Source organism: Leptosomus discolor, chromosome 1 (assembly GCF_034619465.1).
Source record: "Leptosomus discolor isolate bLepDis1 chromosome 1, bLepDis1.hap2, whole genome shotgun sequence".
Classification (NCBI taxonomy): Eukaryota; Metazoa; Chordata; class Aves; order Leptosomiformes; family Leptosomidae; genus Leptosomus; species Leptosomus discolor.
Genome location: NC_141391.1, coordinates 76,606,026 through 76,628,256, shown reverse-complemented (window position 1 = coordinate 76,628,256; position 22,231 = coordinate 76,606,026). Strand labels below are relative to the sequence as shown.

At 43.3% G+C, this 22,231-nt stretch overlaps 1 protein-coding gene across 1 annotated transcript; it reads right to left on the bottom strand.

Annotated features, from left to right (window-relative positions):
• Positions 1–3,627: 3,627 nt before the first annotated feature.
• Positions 3,628–15,399, bottom strand: LOC104347957 (granulocyte-macrophage colony-stimulating factor receptor subunit alpha). Its single transcript, XM_086481956.1, has 10 exons — positions 15,322–15,399; positions 14,242–14,359; positions 13,933–14,066; positions 12,827–12,947; positions 11,029–11,158; positions 10,761–10,936; positions 9,466–9,605; positions 6,583–6,615; positions 5,518–5,647; positions 3,628–3,725 (listed from the first exon to the last, which is right to left on the bottom strand). Exons 1-10 carry the CDS (start codon positions 15,397–15,399, stop codon positions 3,628–3,630), a joined length of 1,158 nt encoding a protein of 385 aa, XP_086338082.1.
• Positions 15,400–22,231: the final 6,832 nt, after the last annotated feature.

Sequence of the window (22,231 nt, the reverse complement as noted above, 5' to 3'; positions counted from 1 at the left end):
TGCCTAAAGAGAAAGAGCTTTCTGTAACACGCAATGAGCTACAGAAGAGTCACTGCTGATGATCAGAGAACATTTCTAAACGTTAAGGTACACCAGTGCCGAAGGCACCTCGTCTGGCTATTTTAATACATAAAATAGAACAGTATTAAGGACAGTTAAGGATTGTTTTGACTTTTGACATGTATGATCAGCACTAGCTGCTTGTCAGCGGAAAAGAACAGAAGTTGATTTAAATGCTGGACAGCCTTAACTGAGACAGCAGAAGAAATATATTCGGTGAGTATTGGCTGAGTTTTTCATATGTAGGCGTTGACTTACAGAGAAAACGTGTTGGCTTTATCATGTGGTTTTGTGTTGGTTAACCTGGAGCTCTACAAGAGTGGGAGTTGCAAGGCAAGATCGTAGTACTGATACAGTGCTTGGGGCTCAAATAGTGAGGGGGGACAAGTTTGTGTTTTTTTGTTTTTTTGTTTTTTTTTTTTAAAGTAGGAGGAGGTAGTACTGGGGCGGGGGGGGGGGGGGGGAAGGTATGTTACAGAGCAAGCCAGGGTGTCTTGGGGAATTTTGCCTAGGAAATCTGCAGGATTGGTAAGCATGGCAGGACTTCGTGGTCATGGTGTTTTGTGCTGCTCCCACTCTCGGAGGAAAACAATGCATCTCCACACAGAGCGTGTCTTGCAAGTGCTTGGAATGTATTTAATTCAGGAAAAGAGGAAAACAAAGTATTAAAGTTCTGAGTGAGGGTGAGGAAAGCATTTGCGGTGAGAATGACCCAAAAGCGAAGGAAGATGAGTAAAATAAAATTGATTAGAGGAATGCACTATGTGAAAATGTTGATAGGATCTTACCCACAGCAAATAGGAAATCTGACAGTTTAACACGAGTGTTAAGGACACAAGTGCAACTCAGTGCAGAAAGGTTAGGGCTGTAAGTCGTGAGGTTTTTCAGTGATCTAAGGAAAAGTGTTGTGCAACAGGACAAATAATGAGAAAGGTCATCAAGTAAGTAGGGACAAAATGAGGAAGTAGAAGATTTTAAAAGGTGTTATTAGCAAAAGGTATTACAGGTTACAAAACTCATAGATATATTACACTAAATGCCAGGAAGAGAGAGTCCTGGTATTCAATGGAGGAGGAGAGCTCTCCTGAGAGAACCTATTTGTGCTTTATTAGCTGCTTTGAAGAATTGCAACATTCCATCAGTGTTAAGGATACCTGAGTGTGGAGATAAGACGTAAGATAAAACTAGGCTTTAGGACTAAATTAAACTAGGCAAACAGGGGTGTAGAAACTGTTAAGACATGTCAGAGTTACGAATCCTCTTCACAGTGCCTGTTGGCAGGTGTGAGGCAGCCTGAGCTGAGGGCTTCACTTGAACTCTTGACAGTTTCCGCTGATAAGTTGCTGCCTGTGTGGAAGTGCCTGTGCCAACGTTTACAAAACCACATCCACAAAGGTTTCGGGGTTGTAGTGGGGTGATTTGAGTAATTCTGGTAGTATACGCACAGGAATTTGGAAGCCCCTTAAGTTTAGTAACAGCAAGCAATCCAGAGAGCCTGCAATTTTTGAAGGACTGGTTGCTACTTTACTAGCAATTGCTATGTAATAATGTGATGGACCCTGGACTGCTGCTGCTCTGTGGTCTTAACTCTGTCAGCCTGATATGAAGTGAGATAGCAGGTATTTCTGACTTAAGGTGTATGAGGAAACTCATCCAAGTTACATTGCTACCTGCCTTCTATTAAAGCCAAAGATGGTAGGACCAAAGACAAATAAGTCAAGACAATATGCTGGTATATAGTTAGCAAAACTAGGGAATTTTAGTAGTAATAGCTTTGAGGATTCTTGGTAAAGGAAAATTTCAGTGTCACTTTTGAAAGCCTCATTGAAAAGGGTGGTGTTGCCCACTGAAATGTAGGCCATAAACGACTACCCTGATTTATTGACTTAAAGTACATCTTTACTTTAGCCAGCTGATACAGGGCTTTCCCTCACTATGAGGATACTATACACACCACTGTTCAAATGGACAAATTAGAAGAGAAGCATGAATGGTTTGAAGCCTGGTTGTCATGACACATGAAGAAACACTGGAAGAGTTAATTACCTTGACAGTGTGTGAGCATGTAAGATACCGTAAACAGGAAAGGAATAAGGATAAGAAGTGATGGAATTTAAGTGCAGTACAACAGGCTAATAAAAAAGATTTCTGAAAGTAAGGATAATTAAACGTTAGGATAGGCTGCATAGGGAAGCTGCAGAATATCGTTGAATGCAATTTGCACAAAACATTGAAACTGTCGTAGCTAATCCTATGCTGAAGCAAAGAGGAAGGCTAGTTAGGCTGTTGAGACTTTTCAGCCCTATTGATTTTAATGATTTGATACAACGGGATTTTTACATGGGTATAGGTCAGACTTATAAGATATGCATACACATTGTATTATGATCATTGCTATTTGAAAATGCTAATGGCAAATGCTTCCTCACTTAGGTTATTTTCAAAGTATGAATGGCAACCAAGCAAAACTGGTACATACAGAAATTGCCAGTCTCAGTAAAAGTGAAAACTCTGGTCTTAAAATATGGCTGCAAATACATGCAGGATAATCTCTAGTCTCAGCATTGGCACGCAGCATTTCTAGCTTCAAAACAGCATACTTGGCATGAGAGCAAATTAGATTTTAATGGACCAAATTTAATGCTTGTCTCTATATGCCAGTTCTGCTAGTCTTTGGCCTGTTGTGGTTGATAGTTAACAAATTTGACTGAACTGAAAAGAAAGCATACCTGGCTATCTTCATCTGTTGATGTATTCAATTTGTCTCTTGGTTGTGGTATGGGAGAAAATATACTCTTGAAATTGCAACACCTTTGGGTAGAAAATGGGATTGTGAAGAAATTAAAAATAGTGGTAATAGAACTTACAGAAACGTTTTATATTGTGCCTTAAGGGCACAAGATTAAATGGCTATTGCTCTACAAATCACTAAGTGAAAAGTAAAATATTTTGAGTGTAGACTGATGGGCAACTATTATTATACTTACCACTTGGGTAACCAAAATTTATCTTGTGACAAGAGGCACCTTAAATAATTTATAAACAATGACTCTCAATAAATCGTGTGACAAAACTTTCTTCCACCAGTAAGGGAGAAGTTTTATCAAAATAATGACACGTTCGTTTGTCCTGATTCCCTCTTGTCTGGTACTGTATGCAGCCAATGGCTTCAAAGTGATGTGGATATTAAATGCTTAAAAGTAAGAACAGAAATATTTTTGCAGGATCTGGTGGAATGAGTCACTTACTAACATCCTTTTGCCTCCTTTCCTATCCTATTCACTTGTGATTTTGCATGCTGAAGTGTCATCCACAGCAATGCTGGAGGTATTCAAAAGATGTGTAGATGTGGTGCTTAGGGACATGGTTTAGTGTTGGGCTTGATAGTGTTAGGATAATGGTTGGATGTGATGATCTTAAAGATCTTTTCCAACCAAAATGATTCTATGATTCTATGACATTGATAATCAGAGTATTTAAGTTTGTAGGTAGGAAGGTAGGAGATAGGAGGAATGTGTTTCATAGAAATAATACTGTATCAATAGTTTCTACATCAATAAGGTTGATTTACCTTTTGAAAAGATAATATTGGAGCAGCATCACTGAGATTGTTCCAAGTGCTAGCAGAAATAAAATCACAAAAATAAAGTAGTCTTTTCCTCGACCTGAAACATTGAAGAGAGAAAAATATATTGCATGCCAAAAAGCTACCTTTGTGACTGTCAATAATGAATGCAAATTTCACCTAATTTTTTGAATAATCTGAAGGGCTTCAACTTGACTTCTTACAGAGCCTTGTCAAAAAGGTTCACTTGAGTCATCTACCTGGACTTTAGTAAAGCCTTTGACACTGTCTCCCACAGCATTCTCCTAGGAAAGCTGGTGGCTCATGGCCTAGACAGGCGCACTCTGCACTGGATTAAAAACTGGATGGATGGCCCAGCACAGAGCGTGGTGGTGAATAGAGTTAAATCCAGCTGGCGGCCGGTCACAAGTGGTGTCCCCCAGGGCTCAGTATTGGAACTCGTCTTGTTAAATATCTTTATTGATGATCTGGATGAGGGGATCGAGTGCTCCCTCAGTAAGTTTGCAGATGACACTAAATTGGGTGGAAGCGTTGGTCTGCTTGAGGGTGGGAAGGCTCTGCAGAGGGATCTGGACAGGCTGGATCGATGGGCTGAGGCCAATGCTATGAGGTTCAACAAGGCCAAGGGCCGGGTCCTGCGCTTGGGTCACCACAACCCCACGCAGCGCTACAGGCTTGGGAAGGAGCGGCTGTTAAGCTGCCCAGCAGAAAAGGACCTGGGGGTGCTGGTCGACAGCCGGCTGAACATGAGCCGGCAGTGTGCCCAGGTGGCCAAGAAGGCCAACAGCCTCCTGGCCTGTATCAGACATAGTGTGGCCAACAGGAGTAGGGAAGGGATCGTGCCCCTGTACTGGGCACTGGTGAGGCTGCACCTTGAATACTGTGTGTGGTTTTGGAGCCCTCACTGCAAGAAGGACATTGAGGTGCTGGAGCGTGTCCAGAGAAGGGCAACGAAGCTGGTGAAGGGTCTGGAGAACAGGTCTTATGAGGAGCAGGCGAGGGAACTGGGGTTGTTCAGTCTGGAGAAGAGGAGGCTGAGAGGAGACCTTGTCGCTCTCTACAGCTACCTGAAAGGAGGTTGTAGTGAGGTGGGGTTCAGTCTCTTCTCCCAAGTACCTAGCCATAGGACCAGAGGAAATGGCCTCAAGCTGTGCAAGGGGAGGTTTAGATTGGACATTAGGAAAAATTTCTTCACTGAAAGGGTTGCTAAGCGTTGGAACAGGCTTTCCAGGGAAGTGGTGGAGTCACCATCCCTGGAGGCATTCAAAAAACATGTAGATGTGGCACTTGTAAACATGGTTTAGTGGGCATGGTGGTGTTGGGTGGACGGTTGGACTTGATCTGAGAGGTCTATTCCAACCTAATGATTCTATGATTCTATGGTTTAAAACCATTTCAAACATTTAAAATGTAGAGAATTAAAAAAAAAAAAATCTGGAAAATGGGTAGAAGAAACAGAGTCAGAGAACAAGTAACAGCAAAAGTGGTGAAACTGTAAAAAGGGCGTTGAGGAAAGGGTGGAAAGGAAGATTGGAAGGAAGAGGGTGATATTCATGGCAAAAACTTAAATAACTGAAAGGCAGCCGATGTACTGCAGACAAGACTGAGTCTATCTTGGCCTGTTCCTGTAGCCCTGGCATCTGAGTAACTGCTGCCTTCACAATCCAAACTAATCAAAGGCTGGTATCAGCCTTAGTTGCCATAGTTCTGGAGCTTCTCTTCCATATTAATAATTTCCACCCCATTCCTTCTATGTCATTGGATAAGAATTAAGATTTTGTTTGTATCTGTGAGTGCAAGGGAGAAAGGGAGGCAAACATGGTAATACTGGAAAAAAAAAACTATATTAAAATAGTATTTCACAGTCTTACCAAACTCGATGGGTTCACTCCATTGCCCCCAGTTTGAGCTTATGAGGCAATTTTTTCCACGTGCTCTGATTTTCAGATTGTATTTTTTTTTCTCATTGTAATTTTGGAATTCGTAGCTGTTCTTCCTTACCTAAAATCAAAGCAATCAGACTGTGCATTTCACCCCGTAGGCAAATATTAATAAAATTTGGGGTTTAATTTCATGATACAGTTTCTATAAAAAACTAATTTGTATGATTTTGTGGCTATATAATGGTTAAATATTCTCCCCAAATTTAAAACCATGGTAAATTAGTTTATCCTTCCACTGAATCTTTCTGATTTTTGAAGTTTAAAATTGGATTTTGAAGCCTATTTGGTCTTTAATTTATTTTATCATGCTTTAAGGACACTTTTTTTCCTTGCTCTTCTGTATGGATCCTACGAAGAACAGAAGGACAGAAAGCTGAATCTGGAGAAGTAACCTGTAAATTCACCTTGCAACATTTATGAGGTTTAATCATGCAAATATTCCCCAGATGGTGCCTGTCTTGGCTAAACAGACTTAACATTTTTGAGACAATCCAGTAACAGATATGTATCATCTGGTCTCATGATACTTTCTACAAAGTCTGGAATCTGTGAAGCTTAAGGTGTTTCCCAGGCTGAGCGGACCACTCATTGTCAGAGAAAGACTGATGGTATGTATTAAATTTCACAGGTTTTGAAGATCTCACCATTCCCTCTGTCTAGGTCTCCTGAACTACAGTTGTATTTTTCCACCAATAGATAGGAGAAAGATAATGTTTCCAATTTTTATTTGTCTTAAGTAAAGTCTATTTGTGTGATAAATGGGAAGTGTGAAGTTTTGTGAAACTCATGAAAAATTCGGCCTAGTTTAAGCTATCCCATCCAAAAGGGGTGTACTAACTTTACATATAAAGACACCACAGGAACATATTTTCCTGAATTCTCATTGCTATATTGATACAAAACGTAGAAGTAACTCTATTTTATGCGACGGTATGTATATGCTTAAGTGGGCAAAAGCACATTTTTGTATATGACAAGAATACTTACTCTTACAGGAGAATCCTTTTTCTTTTTTTCAGGCTCATCCTGCAAACCGAAGACAAATACTAATTTTTAATATTTTCTTGACAAATAATCAAATATTTCTCCCTCTTTTGTTCTAATTTTCTGGCTTATATAGATCATAAGTAATTTTAAACTGAAAAATCAATTGGATATTTTGCTCCAGTAATGTCCCAGAATATAGAATTTTATTCAGATTTTTTGTTTCCTCCATTTCATTTTAGAAAAGGAAGGAAACATGAACTATTTAACAATGGTTGTGTGAAGCTATATTTGCCTCTAAAGGCGTATTTACACTGCGCATTCTCATCCAATAGAAATATATCCAAATTATGCAAGCAATCAAATCATCCTCCAGACACAGCAGATCTAGAAGCTGTGATTTCACAATAGTTTGGTAACGTGGGACAGAAAATTTGTGTGAACGGCAAGTTTACTCTCTTTCCAGTCAAAGTCTCTGTTAGACGTCTGAATGATCCATACTCATTGGCTTTTCCCAAAGTACTGTGAAAAGCTTCTTACACATCCCATACAGTCAAAATGTAATTAACTAGAATCAAACTTTTAACTGGATCAAAGAACCAGAAAATTTTGCAAAAAAAGGATAGTTTCAAAAAGGAGTGAAATTCGACAGCACTGATTTTAGTGAGGATCGCAGAAAATAGTGAAAAGCTGAGGTCCTGGAAACATATGTCGCATGTAACATGAAAAGGATAGCTGGCATTATGGAAAAGTCAGAAAGATGTTATTGGAAGGAATGTCTCATTTCAGAAAATATACCCGCCACGTAGGTTACGTTTTACAGTAGACTAGTATTTCCCTGTTACTCATTGTCAGCTCTTTCAACTTAGGACATGATGGAAATCATCAGCCGGTGCTGTGAATGGGAGGGTGCAAATGAGTTACTTAAATTTTAGGTGTGCAGTGCCATTTTAGCTGCCTTACTTCTGATTAACTCTCCTGAAAGTTGGGAGTTATATCTGCCATCTCCATGGAGGTACCTCTGGTACCTTCAGTACCTATAGCACCTAAAGGGGAATGAAGCACCTACTGCTCAGCTGCACAAAGCTGTAGATGTGCTTTGGCTGTTATGGGTTATCCATGCTTTTTTCCAGACACCTACATTAAGGTGTCTCAGTCTGTGAGAATTTCACACCTAAGTGTAGAAATCTGCTGAAACCCACCCATTTGGACTGTAGCATGGGAAAAGAGAGGTAAAGTGTATTTCTTTAAAAGAAATGTTTTGATAATATTGCTTTAGTCATATGTTGTAGCCTATGTCTTTATTTAAAACATTCTAAGTATTTCACACAAGATCTTACTGTTGTATTATACCAGCCAGCTGGAAAACTACATGTACTGCAATTGCTCCTTGAAATAGCTACCAAGGTAGATACTATTAATACATGCAAGATACAAAATTAAGACAATCCATACAACCTGCAAGCTGCAAGCCTTATTTTGAACAAATTAATGAGATTTAATGATGTATTGCTTTATTGCAGTTGTAAATTTATGTTTAACCCTTAGCTACTCTTTCCTGTAATGATCTTGTGGCACAAATGCCTGAGGAATTGCTGCTACAGTAAGCTACTGAGCTGTGGCTGGGAAATGGGGTAGTCAGGGAGCACTAATTTGTCACGGCACTGACATCATCCACATGTGGAAATCACGTAATGGTAAAACTTGTATCCCAGGGATGGGGAGGAAGAATGCTATTTCTTGCCTCCTTATCAAACTCCTGGGCTCAAAGAATTTTCCTGACGTTTGTCCTTAGGGGTGTTAAAATCAGTCCTTTAGGCACTGAGGTTTGTGGAGGAGGAGTTGACACCTCAGCCTCTCTGCTCCATTGTACCTGGTGGAAACCAGACATACCTCAGCTATGGTAAAGTACACACTCTGTGTGGTCCTGCACTTTTCCTGTGGTCACTATGGTAAGCTGGCAGTGCTATGCCTGTAGTGTAGGAGAAATCCCAGCTCAGTTTTAGTACATACATGCTTACATCTAAGATTGCGATTTTAGGTTCCTCTCATATAGCCAATGGAAAGAAAGAAGCACTTTAGGGACATGATTTTTCTGTCATCTGCCTTGGAAGGAGATGGGTAACACCACACCTGACTGCAGAAAGAGTAGAGGGTAACTGACTGAAAAGCAAACGCATCCATTGCAGACATCTACCCTGGGCCTGTGTGAGCTCTCCCCTGAGTTGCTGGTATCTATTTTTTCAGAAGAGTGTCTTCTCTTTCAGCGCTCCTTTCAAAACGGAGGATTTGGGAGGCACTGCGTAGACAGGCAGGGGTTGGGTTGGCTTAACCAGGCTCCAGGAGAAGAATGGCATCAGAGTGAGGGCTGCCAAAGGGCAACGGATGGCGGGAGAGGTGGTGGAGGAGAGGTGTGGAGGCTGAGAGGGGCAAAACGGTCCCATGTGTTGAAATTGAGGGGCAGCTGTGAGCTTTCCAGTGCCTGTGAAATGCTATCAGGCTAGCTGAAGTCGAGATGCCCTGGGAAGCAGTGCAAGCATGAGGGGCCCTGGCCTGGGCTGGGGGCTGCCACCAAGGCAGTGCCCTCATTGCAGGTTGCAGGCTGCCATCACACGGTCATCTCTTGTGAGATGTGCTCATGCAGGTTCCCTCCCAGTCTTTGGACAGACACCCCTCATAACGTTTCCCTGCTCTCTGCTTTTCTGCTTTGCATCTCTGATTAGTTTGAAATAAAGTCATGAGCAGTGGAGTGTGAGACTAGCAGAGCTAGAGCAGGAGGACACCACAGCTTATGAGAGAGAAGTTATTAAGTAAAGGAAACAGAAGTTTGTGTTATAGATATGTATGTACATAGGTACGGTGAAAAAAAACAAATCAAGAAATTGCTTTTACCTTATTTTGTATGCTAATTTCATACTGAAAACACCATATATTTTCCACATGACTTGTAATGGGTGGTTGCCATGTAATTATGCAACCCTCTGAATCTCTAGTACAACTAGCAGTGACATTTAACGGAGGAGTGAGGATTTCTGGAAAGAAATGGAATAATTAATGTAGGCATGGTCAGTAATCAGCCACAACTCATGTGTTCACAGCAAAAGACACGTGAAGTTGAAGCAACAGATGTACAACTGTGTGCTACTGATGTTAACAAACATTACCTGGTAAACAAGTAAAATACAGTAGCAAAACTTGGGAATATATTACTTTGGTTGTTGGATATCTGAAGTAACTGAAGTTCATGTAAAAAAATAAGGATTTTGTATAATTCAGTAGTACAATCAGCAGAGTGCCTTTTCTTCTGCATCTAAATTTCATGTTGACAATGCAAGTGTCCATAGGAAAAAAGATGGAAGTTTTTGTGCATGTGGTATTATTCATGCAGATTAAGTCATCTGAATTTCAGTGCCTACAATATACTTGACTAGGTGTGACCTAAGTGTCTAACCATTATAGTCAGTGGAGACCTCATCGGTAGTGCCCATGATGTCTGCAAAGCTGTTTGGTGCGCCATGGAGCAGGTGTGCTCATCTGAATAGGTCTGGGCTTTACAGCCTGCATCAGCTCCAGGCAGGAGTCAGTCTCACACTGTACATTTCAGACCGTATAGGACACCCAGGAGGACCCTAGTCTCTCACAGGTCCTGGGCCACATCTGCAAGCCTTGTGGGTGCCTCAAGTGTCTGAGAGTGTCTCAAATGGCACTAGAGGCATGTTTTTAGGCAACTGAATCATGTCCCAGATCTTTATTGGAGCTCAAACACCTAGCTCACACATAGGTACCCATATATTTAACTAAGGCAATTTTACTTTGCAAGTTGAACCCTCCCTCTGGTTTTAGGACACGTAGCTCTTGTGGCTCTGAGAGAGGCATGGAATTCAGGGATGGCAAAATGAGCCCATCAGAAAGGTGGCTTGAAAGTCTGACCATTGCATTTCATCACTTGGATTCCATGGATATGTTTACACTGATTCTCTGAGCAGTTATTTCAGGCTGCCTCTGCCTTTGCTTGTTTTAGTTAATTTTTGGAACTATATTCTGTCGACTATCAGGAGCAAAGTCTGTCCTGTGGTGCAAGATCCTGTGATGGCTACAGACTTTGTTTTATTCTTCTTTTCTCTTCAGAGAAAATTCCCCACTTCCTTGTTTTGCAAAACAGTAATAAAATAAAAATATTTGCTTACCAATCTTATACAGGTCCATGTACTTATCATAGAACTGGATCAGGGAGTCTTTGCTAGACCCATTCACCAGGAAGTAAGCTTTTTCAGTCTCTATCCTCACATTATGGAATCTACATCCCATGTTTCTGCCAGTTTCATCTTTAATATAAAGATCACATTCCGTCACATCGTCATCTCTGTATGTAGCAAGATATTTTAGTTAATCGTGGGCAGTGTGATGCATCGAATGAGAACTGAGACTTCCGTAGACTCAAGCAGACCTACTTACCTTGAGTTCTGCCAGTAGAGAAAATATTGGGTATCTCCTGGAGCATCCCTGCCTGCCTGCCAAGTGCAGTTCATGAGGGAAATGTTATAAATCACACAGGAGAAGTTTTCAATGGCCGACCCATTCATGCCTACAAACACAGGAATATCCTTGATGCGGACAAATTGTGTGACTGCTCCAAGCTGGAGGATCATGGCACATGCTTAAATATGTTAGTCACCTGCAGCTCCAGCTGATTATTGCTTGAGTTAGGCATGACAATTGAGAGAAAGCTGGACTCTTACCTATTTTGACTGCCTCTGAACTGTGAAACCTGGGAGTGAACAAAGTGTTCACGCACGTAAATGAAGGCTCATTGCCTTTTAACACCATCCTTGGTGCTACAGAGAGAAGTATTTCTCCTTTTGCAATTAATGCCCAGGAATCCGCTCCTGAAGCATTTACACACAGCATTTAAAAAGCTGGGACTTCTAAATGTAAGTTTGGGCTTTTTTCTGCCCTCCGATCAAATAGCCTCCTAGCTAGATCTTTCCACCCTGATATGTGTGACAGTGACTTGATCTCTTCCTTTTCTGGAGCACATTGAATAGGGAACCTCGTTTCTTTGGAAGCTCCCTTGAGGCTGGGCTGTGGAGGTGCGGTCAGCCTCCTTGTCTCTTCTCCTTCTCCCAATGTTCTGCTTCCTTCTGCGGTGTGCCCCAACTTCAGTAAAAGGGTAGAGGCTTCCGCTGCTACTGCCTTCAGCTTCCTCCAGCGCCCAGTATTGAGGCCACCCTTGTGGCAGCAGGGGGTAGTCCCCTGGGTAACCTGCATGCTTGGAGGCTAGGGCCAGCTGGGGAGGAAGACCAAAAGCGAGAGGCTTTGAGAGGTAGTGTGTCCTGGCTTCTATTTTGAGGGTCACCATGAGATTTCCTCCATCAAGTCCCCAGGAAGAGATGAGTAGAGAGTCCTTCCTCTGCTCAGATATGAGCAAGCTGCTAATCTCATCACCTCTGTCAAGTTCAAGTTACCCCAGTTATGCACAGCTGCAGGAGAACTGGTGACTGGGCAATTTTAGTGGAGAACTCTGAGTTGAGAAGGAAGGGGAAAACAGGATATAAAAACTTAAGGTTTGGAATTATGAACTTGGGATCTGCCTAAATCCCACTTTGATTAACTCCCACAAGGGGCAGGCTCAGAATATCTCTGTAAAGATTTGCCTCAGCTCAAAGCGTGCACAGCAGCTGAGGGAACCCAAGGGGGGTGGGGAGGTGGGGGTGTGGGGGTGTGTGCGTGCACGTGTGCAGCAGGGCCAGATTAGGAGACTGCTACATTCTGTTGCCCCTAGCTGCTTGTCACTGGCATTCCCTTTCCTCTCCTCCTCCTGTTTCCACACGTTTCACTGTGCCTGGAGTTGCACTTCAGACTGTGCCTTTAGCTAGCTCTGTAGTCTGGCTCCCGAAAAACTCACCTACAGCCCAGCAGAAAAGCATTCAATAAAGAAATGTGTTCTGATACCTTAATTGGTACCAGCCGGAACAGTTACTTTAATATACCCTTAAACTATTGTAATTTAGTGGCATTTCGGAGCCCTAGTGTGAAAGAGAATAATGCAATTACTGATACATTTGTAGTAATGCATCTCTCACAGAATTGTGGAAATATTCATTACAAAGCAAATAATTTTATCAGATCTGCAAAAAAAAATTTTAATAGAAAAAGCGCAATTACCTACTGTGTAAGGAACTGCTTTCTAAGGTGGTGCTTACCTCTAAAAGATTGAAAATGGAGAAAACCTTACCCAGATGGTAGACATTACCTCCAGGGATGAAGCTGCAGGTTTTTGAGATGTTTGTGTTTGGCACTTCAATGATAAAGAATACTCCTTTGTGCAGAGATATGTATTGTTCCACTGGAAACCTGCATAGTGAACTATTCACCTGAAAAAGAACATTTTTTATTTCTCTGTTTTTCCTCTGCTGGTGTTAGAAGATGCTGGATATGGAAGTGCAACTCATAAACTCAGTTCGCATGGCCAAAATCTTGTGTGTATATGTATCTGTTTTAGGCTCAAAAGCTAACTTCAGCTCTTGAGGGTGTTGTAGAACGGAGCTGAGTGATCAAAAGCATAACTACATAAAATCTTTGCAGCTCAGGAGCTGGATCCTACACCAGCGTACAACTATTAGAGCAGGTTAATAGTACCCCAGTGACATAACAAGAAGATGGTCAATAAATGGGGGAACCACAATGGAATTAAGCAAAACAGAAGCCCTCATCTGACCTCCCCAGAGGTCAGAAAGGTGTCTAAGGCATTATACTTATAATTTTCAATAAAGATGTGATGTGTTTTTGTAATGTGTATTTCTCATTAAGTCATCTGCTTTGCTAGGCTAAATAAACCATCTCTATCTCTCTGTCAAGCTTCCCACTTTTTTCTTTGGATAATGTGGGCTTACAACACAACCTGTGCTACAGGCATGATCCAATTTACTGGGAAACAAATGAAGAATTTGAGATAATGAAAATCTATGGCAGTGTTTGGGGAATTCACATTTTATTTGAAAGTTCTCTTGCTCAGTCTGTCTAAATTCTCTAGGAGTCTCACTTAGTCTGACAGCACCTTTTTTTCAGCAGCTACATCCCTATTCATGATTCAATGTAGGTACAGTTCAGGCTATCGCCTCCTTTCCACTTTGGTGCCAGAACTTCAGTTCTGTGGTATGCATGGGATGCTCCTGCTGCAGTAAATGCATCTGGGCATTGGTGACAACTTTCTACAGACTCTGACAGATCAAGCAGTAGACTGCAAACAATCACTGATCAGATTTTACCCACAACTGATTCATTTTTTCAAAGTAAGTGAAATTGATAAAGGGTAAAGAAAAAGGTGCAATTATTTATCTCAACGAATAGTAAGTTTACCTCTCTCGGTACACGTTCCATGTCACTGTTCATGATGGTACATTTGTACTTAAAGAAATTCTTGCTGCTTTCCCAGGACAGTTCCATTTTTCTCCAATTCATTTTCACATTTGTAATAGGTGATTCTTGTGCCTCTGCGGAAAGTGTTACAGAGTAAGTTCAGTAAGGATAGGGTATTGTTTTTGTTGAATGCAGAGGATAGCATCTGTCAGGCTTAAGATGACAATTGTCAGATTAATTGCAAATATCTCCGATAAATGAGGAATTAAACCCTGTTTCTGAGATTATATAGGCAAAAAACATACTTACCCCCGATGCACTGGATGTCAGCATGCAAGGGATGAAACAGCATCATACACCACCAAATCATGCAAATGAGTCCAAGAGTATCAAACATCTTTTCTTCTCTGCAGAGAGACAACAAAGCCTTCAGGGGGGAAAAAAAGAAAAAACAAAAGTGATGCTCAAGTTTTTACTATGATTTCTGCAAAGCGTCATTTTTTTTTTTTCATGGGAATAGTCAAAGATGCTGTCTAATTCACCCCTAGAAAATGTTCTTTAGAAAATCCAAGGAGAGGGTGTTCTTTGAAAGAAATGAGTAGGCTCACTATTGTCTATTACAACACAGCAGTTTGTGATAGAGAGGCCACAAACTCTCGTTATGATACATACACTCACTGTTTTTGGTGCAGAGATCATGACTTAGGATTGCTGTTGTCCCACACATCTATCCTAACCATACCATCAGGAAGTCAGGTTTTCTTACTTTCTGATCCTGTGAACATCATTGTGAAATCATGTCAGATTTACCTATGCAGTGATCCAGCTTCTGCTGCAAAGCGAGCAATCAGGCTGGCTTTCAGTCGTTTGTTGAAGGCACCTCTTGGGAAGGGGATGGTTTGGCTTTTGGTTGAGTCAGGGTGTGGATGACTCACTTCTCCGTGAGTGCTCTGTTAAAGCCAGCATCACCACCAGGGACGTTCAGAGCCTGTACCTGCTCCTACCAGCATGTCTTAGGAGTGCATGGGAAATGCCCGTGAGTTCTGAACTGTTTAAGCAAAGAAGGAAGAGAAAGGTCTCACTCTCTGTCAGGTTTTAGTAGGAATTAAATGCTGACCTGCTTGCCTTCTTCTGACTATGGGAAATCTACAGTCTCGCTTGGAAGGGTTTTCGGGCTGATTTCAAGATTTCATGTAGTAAGGCCTTGATAGCCCTTAAAATATTGTTTGGAGCACTTATTCTTTTCCTGGAGCCAAAGATCAAAGCTGGATGCAGACATACTATTGGTTTTGTATAAACTGTTTATCAATTACAGCACTGTTTTCTATCATCTTCTTTTATTTTCTGACCACAGATCAGCTAAGAACAGCATTCCATTCAGAAAAGTACCTTAGGAGATGGAATTTTGATGGGCCTTTCCAAAGGCCATTTGGTACTGGAGAGCCCTGGATTCAGCTGTTTTTCCATTGCCTTGAATATCCCAAGTAGCAGCATTTACCATAAACCTGATGACACTTCTGTCAGTTCCTGACAAACCTGAATGAATTTTTCATTTTTATATGGTGTCCCTCAATTTTCACCTCTTTTTATAGAAAACAGAATACACTAATGTACTTGGACTATCTGAGATGGAGTTAATTTTCCCCACAGCAGCCCTCACCATGCTGTGCTTTGTAGTGGTAGCTAGGAAGGTGCTGATAACACACCAGTACTTTGGCTACAGTTGAGCAGCGCTCACACAGCATCAAGGCTGTCTCTCCAACATTCCTCGCCTCAACAGTAGGCGGGGGGTGGACCAGATCCTGAGAGGGGGCACAACCAGGACAGCTGACCCAAACTGACCGAAGGAATATTCCATACCATATGATGTCTGCTCAGCCATATAAACTAAGTGAAAAGAGGAGGTGGGGAGGCAGGCATTATTTATGTTTGTCTTTCGGAGCAACCACTATATATATTGAAGCCCTGCTTCCTGGGACGTGGCTGCTGATGGGAAGTAGAGAATAAACCTTTTGTTTTTCTTTGCTTTTGCATGCAGCCTTTGCTTTGGCTTTATTCAACTGTCCTTATCTTGACCCACGGGCCTTTCGTTAAATTTTCTCTCTCCTATTTGGCTGAGGAGGGGAGTGATAGAGCAGCTTTAGTGGGCACCTGGTGTCCAGCCAGGGTCAACCCACCAAAGTCCTTTTTGGTGCCCAACATGGAGCTTGACAATGGCAATTTTGTCTTAGGTGTGCTATAGCTATAGTACTTATTAGGTGACAAGCTCCTCTGCAATTCATGGAATTTCTTTGCTGCACTGCTTATCTCTTTATTTTGCTGATCCTGGGAACATGTTAATACAAATAATGGCTATGTGCTTTGCCCTTGCATTGATGACCTTGCTGTGCTGGGGGAGCTGTGTTGTAAAGAAGATGAGGGAATGCATCTCCCTCTCCCTACCTGGGATTTGTGGATGTGGATGGTTTTATTATGCAGGCTCCCAAGGTCCTTGTTCACCCTGTTGATGTGAGCTGTTTAATACTACTAATTAGTACTATTGGCATATTATGGGTTTTGTGGAATCTGGTGTCATCCTGGTGTAAGAGAAGACAAATTTTGCTTTGAGGTGATACTAAAATGTGCCCTGAGGTGGCCAGTCCCTGGATGACAGTGTGTGTGGAAGGATTTGGGTAGCTTCCTAGGACAGTTATCACCTCCCATAACCTGGGACTTTACACCTGAACGGGCAAGCGACCCTGGCAAACTGACATGCCACCTGATCGAAGAGTGACTTGCCTACTCCAATGAAAACAAGCAGCTTCTAGCAGTGTATTGGGGCTTGGCCTGTGCCTGTTGAGCCACAGTTCAGTACTCTCAGAGGACTGCGGTTGAGGCAGGGACCCAAACTGCATCCGAGGACATCATGGCTGAGATAGGGACCCAAACAACAACAACCACAGTAATTAACCCAGTAGCAAAAAAGAAACAGTGGACAAGGAGATCAATGGGTCCATATCACTGATTGGTAAGGGAGGAGGGAGAAGAAGGGTTTGATCAAGAAGCCGGTCCTTCAACAAAGAAATTGGAGGAAAGAGTGAGAGAAATCAAACAGGAAGCAGAAACTACCCAGTCCTTGACCTCGTCAGAAATTTAAGACATGCGTAAAGATTACAGCTGCCAGCCAAGTGAGTAGATTGCTGCTTGGCTGCTCCGATGCAATTGAGAGAGGAACTGGAAAAGAGGCAGCAATTTAGATTTGCTGGATATCGCTCACAGAATCACAGAATGGTAGGTGTTGGAAGGGACCTCTGGAGATCATCTGGTCCAACCCCCGCTGCTAAAGCAGGTTTGCATAAAGCAGGTTGCACAGGACTGCATCCAGGTGGGTTTTGAATATCTCCAGAGAAGGGGACTCCACAACCTCCCTGGGCAGCCTGTTCCAGTGCTTTGTCACCCTCAAAGGAAAGAAGTTTTTCCTCATGTACAGGTGGATCTTCCTGTGCTTCAGTTTGTGCCCGTTGCCCCTGTCACTGGGCACCACTGAAAAGAACCTGGCCCTGTCCTCTTGACACCCACCCTTTAGATATTTATAAGCATTGATAAGGTCCCCCCTCAGTCTTCTCTTCTCCAGGCTAAAGAGGCCCAGGTCTCTCAGCTTCTCCTCGTAGGAGAGATGTTCCAGTTCCCTCATCATCTTCATAGCCCTCTGCTGGACCCTCTCCAGTAGTTCCCTGTCTCTCTTGAACTGGGGCCCCCAGAACTGGACACAGTACTCTAGATGTGGCCTCACCAGGCAGAGTAGAGGGGGAGGAGAACCTCCCTCAACCTGCTGGCCACACTCTTCTTAATACACCCCAGGACACCGTTGGCCTTCTTGGCCACAAGGGCACATAGCTGGCTCATGGTCAACTTGCTGTCCACCAGTGCTGTCCACCAGCACTCCCAGGTCCTTCTCCGCAGAGCTGCTTTCTAGCAGGTCAATCGCTAATCTGGATTGGTGCATGGGGTTATTCCTCCCCATGTGCAGGACCCTACACTTACACTTGTTGAACCTCATTAGGTTCCTCTCCACCCAACTTTCTAGCCTGTCCAGGTCTCCCGGCTCCTCTCAAGGGTGAAGGCAAGATATCCATTCAAGGAAGATCTCGTGAACCCCCAAGGAAAGTGGACTACCACAGATGAAGGCATCCTGTACCTGAGACAATTAGTGGTGCTGGAAGTCATCTACAGTGATCTAGATGATGATGAGGTCTCCAAAGATCTAGAGGACGTCCTGTGCAGAGCCATGTGGAGGAAGGTGCCCCAGCATCATATTCTAACAACTTGGCAGCAATGTATTACCTGTATATGGATACACCAACTGTGGAAAGAGTGTCTTCTTGGCTCCAAAACTTTGAAGAAAATCTCTGTACCTCCTCATCCCTATGGGACAGCACCTTGGCTGTCAGATGTTCCCCAAGACATCAGTCCTCTCCTGCCCCCATCAGAGGGAAAGGGAGCCCCAGACACATGCCATGTGGTGCACTTTGGTTCTTCCTGCATGACCAGGGGGAGGACATGAGGAAGTAGGATGGTGAACTTATCTCTAAGCTGGAAGCTCGTGTATGTGAACTGACAGGGAAGACAGCTGTTAAGAAGTGGTCACCCAAGAAGGCTGTCAGTGCAGTTGCTGTAGAAACACGAGAAAGCAATCAGTGATGTCCCAGACACAGAAGAACAGAAATCACCTCCTTGATCCTGGTGAGGGGACTTCTGATCTGACACTGCAAAGGTCAGACAGTGAATGTTCTGACAAGGAACAGGAACAGAGTGTCCCTGCCTTCAGCCAGGAGAAGGAAAGGGATAACCAGGTATACCGGACTCTGTGGATTCGATGGCCTGGCACATCAGACCCACAGAAGTATAAGACTTTGGTAGACATTGGTGCATGGTGTACACTGTTGCCTTCAGGGTATAGGGACACAGAACCCATCTGGATCTCAGGAGTGACAGGGGGATACCAAGAATTGTCTGTGTTGGAGGTTGAAGTGAGCTTAACACGTAACAAGTGGGAAAACCTCCCCATTGTGACCAGAGGCCCCTTGTATCCTTGCTGTAGACTACCTCAGGAGAGGGTACTTCAAGGACTCAAAGGGGAATCAGTGGGCTTTTGGTGTAGCCACTGTGAACACTGAGAAGATCAAACAGCTACCCTGCCTTGCCTCTCAAAAGATCCTTTCGTTGTGGGATTGCTGAAGAACAGCAGGTGCCAATTGCTACCAGGATGGTGCACTGGCAGCAATATTGCACAAACTGAGACTCCCTGACTCCCATCTGTGAGCTGATGCATCAACTGGAGAGCCAAGGAATGATCAGCAAGACTCACTCACTTTTTAATAGTCCCATATGGCCAGTGCAGAAGTCTGACAGAGAGTGAAGGTTAACAGTAGACTATTGCGGCCTGAATGAAGTGACACCACCACTGAGTACTGCTGTACCAGATATGCTAGAGCTCCAATATGAACTGGAGTTGAAGGCAGCCAAGTGGTATGCTACAACTGACATTGCAAATGCATTTTTCTCAATTCCTTTGGCAGCAGAGTGCAGGCCACAGTTTGCTTTCATGTGGAGGGGTGTCCTAATACACCTGGAATCGACTGCCCCAGGGGTGGAAGCACAGCCCTACCATTTGTCATGGACTAATCCAAACTGTACTGGAAAAGGGTGATGCCCCTGAACATCTACCATACATTGATGACATCATCGTGTGGGGCAACAAGGCAGAACAAGTGTTTGAGAAGGGAAAAAAAGTAATTCAGATTCTTCTGAAAGCTGGTTTTGCCATAAGGAAAAGCAAGGTCAAAGGACCTGCACAAGAGATTCAGTTCTTGGGAATAAAATGACAGGATGGATGCCATCATGTGCCTACGGATGTGGTTAACAAGATAGCAACTACGTCTCCACCAGATAACAAGAAGGAAACACAAGCTTTCCTAGGCCTTATGTGGTTGTGGAGAATGCATATTCTAGGTTATAGTCAGCTTGGGAGTCATCTCTATTGAGTAACCCGGAAGAAGAACTATTTTGAGTAGGACCTTGAGCAACAGCAAGCCTTTGAGCATATCAAACAGGAAATACTCGTGCAGTAGCTCTTGGGCCTGTCTGGACAGGAACAGCTGTGCAAAATGTACTCTACACTGCAGCTGGGGAGCATGGTCTCACCTGCAGCCTCTGTCAGAAAAGGCCAGGAGAAACCTCAGGTCAACTATTAGGGTTTTGGAGCCAGGGGTTTTGAGGATCAGAAGCCTGCTACACCCTGGTTGAAAAAGAGATACTAGCAGCATTTGAAGGGGTTTGAGCAGCTTCAGAAGTTGTTGGTACAGAAGCAATTCTCCTCTTGGCACCACAATTTCCTGTGCTGTAATGGATGTTCAAGGGAAACATCCCCTCTACACATCACACAACCAGTACTACATGGAGTAAGTGGGTAGCATTGATCACACAATGAGCTCGACTAGGAAAACCCAACCACCCAGGAATCCTGGAAGAGATCATGGACTGGCCAGAAGGCAGAGATTCTGGAGCATTGCCTGAGGAGATGACTCGTGCTCAAGAGGCACCACCATATAATGTCTTATCAGAAGATGAAAGGCGTTATGATTTGTTTACTGATGGATCCTGTCGTGTGGTAGGAAACCATCGGAAGTGGAAAGCTGCTGCATGGAAACCCACACAAGTCATTAGGGCCACTGAAGGAGAAGGTGAGTCAAGTCACTTTGCAGAAGTGAAAGCCACTCAGATAGCCCTAGAGATTGCTGAACAAGAAAAATGGCCAGTAGCCTATCTCTGTACTGACTCCTGGGTGGTGGCTAATGCCCTTTGGGGATGGCTGCAGCAGTGGAAGAGGACCAATTGGCAGCACAGGGGTAAACCCATCCGGGCTGCTGCATTGTGGCAGGACATTGCTGCCTGGGTAGAAAACGTGGCTCTAAAGGTATGTCGTGTAGATGCTCACAGGTCCCAAAGCCACACCACTTGAAGAACGTCAAAGCAATGATCAGGTAGACAAGGCTGCCAAAATTGAATTGGCTCATGTGGATGTGGACTAGGAGCATAAGGGTGAGTTATTTGAAGCTCAATGGGCTCATGAAACATTGGCACATCTGCAACATTCAGATAGGCTTGTAATCAAGAGGTGGACTTGACAATGGTGACCATCACGCAGGTCACCCATGAACATGAAAAATTTTCCACAATCCAGTGAGCGATGTGAGTAAAATCTCCCTGGAATAGAGGGTGGTGGCTGGGTTATTGATACAGTGAGACCTGGCAAATTGACTAAGTTGGGCCGCTGCCACAAACCCGCCAATGCAAATATTACATACTCACCATGGTGGAAGCAACTACCAGGGGGCTAGAAAGGTACCTGTAAACCATACCACTGCCAGAAATGCTGTCTTGGGCTTTGAAAGGCAAGCTTTATGGCCACATGATACCTCAGAAAGAACTGAGTCAGACAATGAGACTCATTTCCAAAATTACCTCATAGACTCCTTGGCCAAGAAACATGGCATTGAGTGGGTGTATCACATTCACTATCACTCACAAGCCTCTGGAAAAATGGGGCTCTATAATGGACTGTTGAAGACTGCTGAGAACATTGGGCGCTGTGGCATGGAAGCCGTGGGATTTAAATTTAGCAGAAGCCAGCAGAGGATCTGCTAATCATCCTGGTCCTGCCCAAACAAAGCCCCTGAATACTGTGGGAGGAGATAAGGTCCCTGTAGTGCACATAGGGAAGTAGCTGGGGAAGACAGTACATGTTCTTCCTGCTTAGAAAAAGGTAAGCCCATTTGTGAGACTGTCTTTCTCAAGGACCTGGGTATACTTGGTGGGTAATGCAGAAGGGTGGGGATATCCAGTGTGTACCTCAAGGATACTTCACCTTGGGGGAACATAATCCATGATGTGAATTGTATGCTGTAGTAAGTAATGTAACAGGAACTACCTGAAATGACAAAGAGCAAGCTTCGCAAGGAACCAGGGAGTGCAGCGATGAACCAAATCAAGCTGGTGTGGTGGTCAACAATCAAAGATGGTGCTTCCCCTGTCCTGAGTGACCACCTTGACAGATGGGCCAAAGTCATAGCCTGCTCTTTTGGACATTTTGGGGAGGGTCAGAGGCCCATGGAATCAGAAAATAATATCTGTCTATTTGTTAAGGGGTAGGCGATATTGATCATGAGAATGTATAAATCTGTATGTTGGATATAAAGATGGCTTAAGTATGTAGTGTAAATTAAGAGGGGATTTCAGGAATGAGAAAGAGGTACAATGG

Bases quoted from the DNA above. Each gene is read 5' to 3' on its own strand.
- LOC104347957 (XM_086481956.1), bottom strand. From the start codon at position 15,399: ATGGAAAAACAGCTGAATCCAGGGCTCTCCAGTACCAAATGGCCTTTG. The intron at 14,360-15,321 runs GTACTTTTCTGA...TCCCCCCTGAAG, and splicing joins TCAAAATTCCATCTCCTAAG to GCTTTGTTGTCTCTCTGCAG. The intron at 5,648-6,582 runs GTAAGAGTAAGT...CTTTGATTTTAG, and splicing joins AAAAGAAAAAGGATTCTCCT to GTAAGGAAGAACAGCTACGA.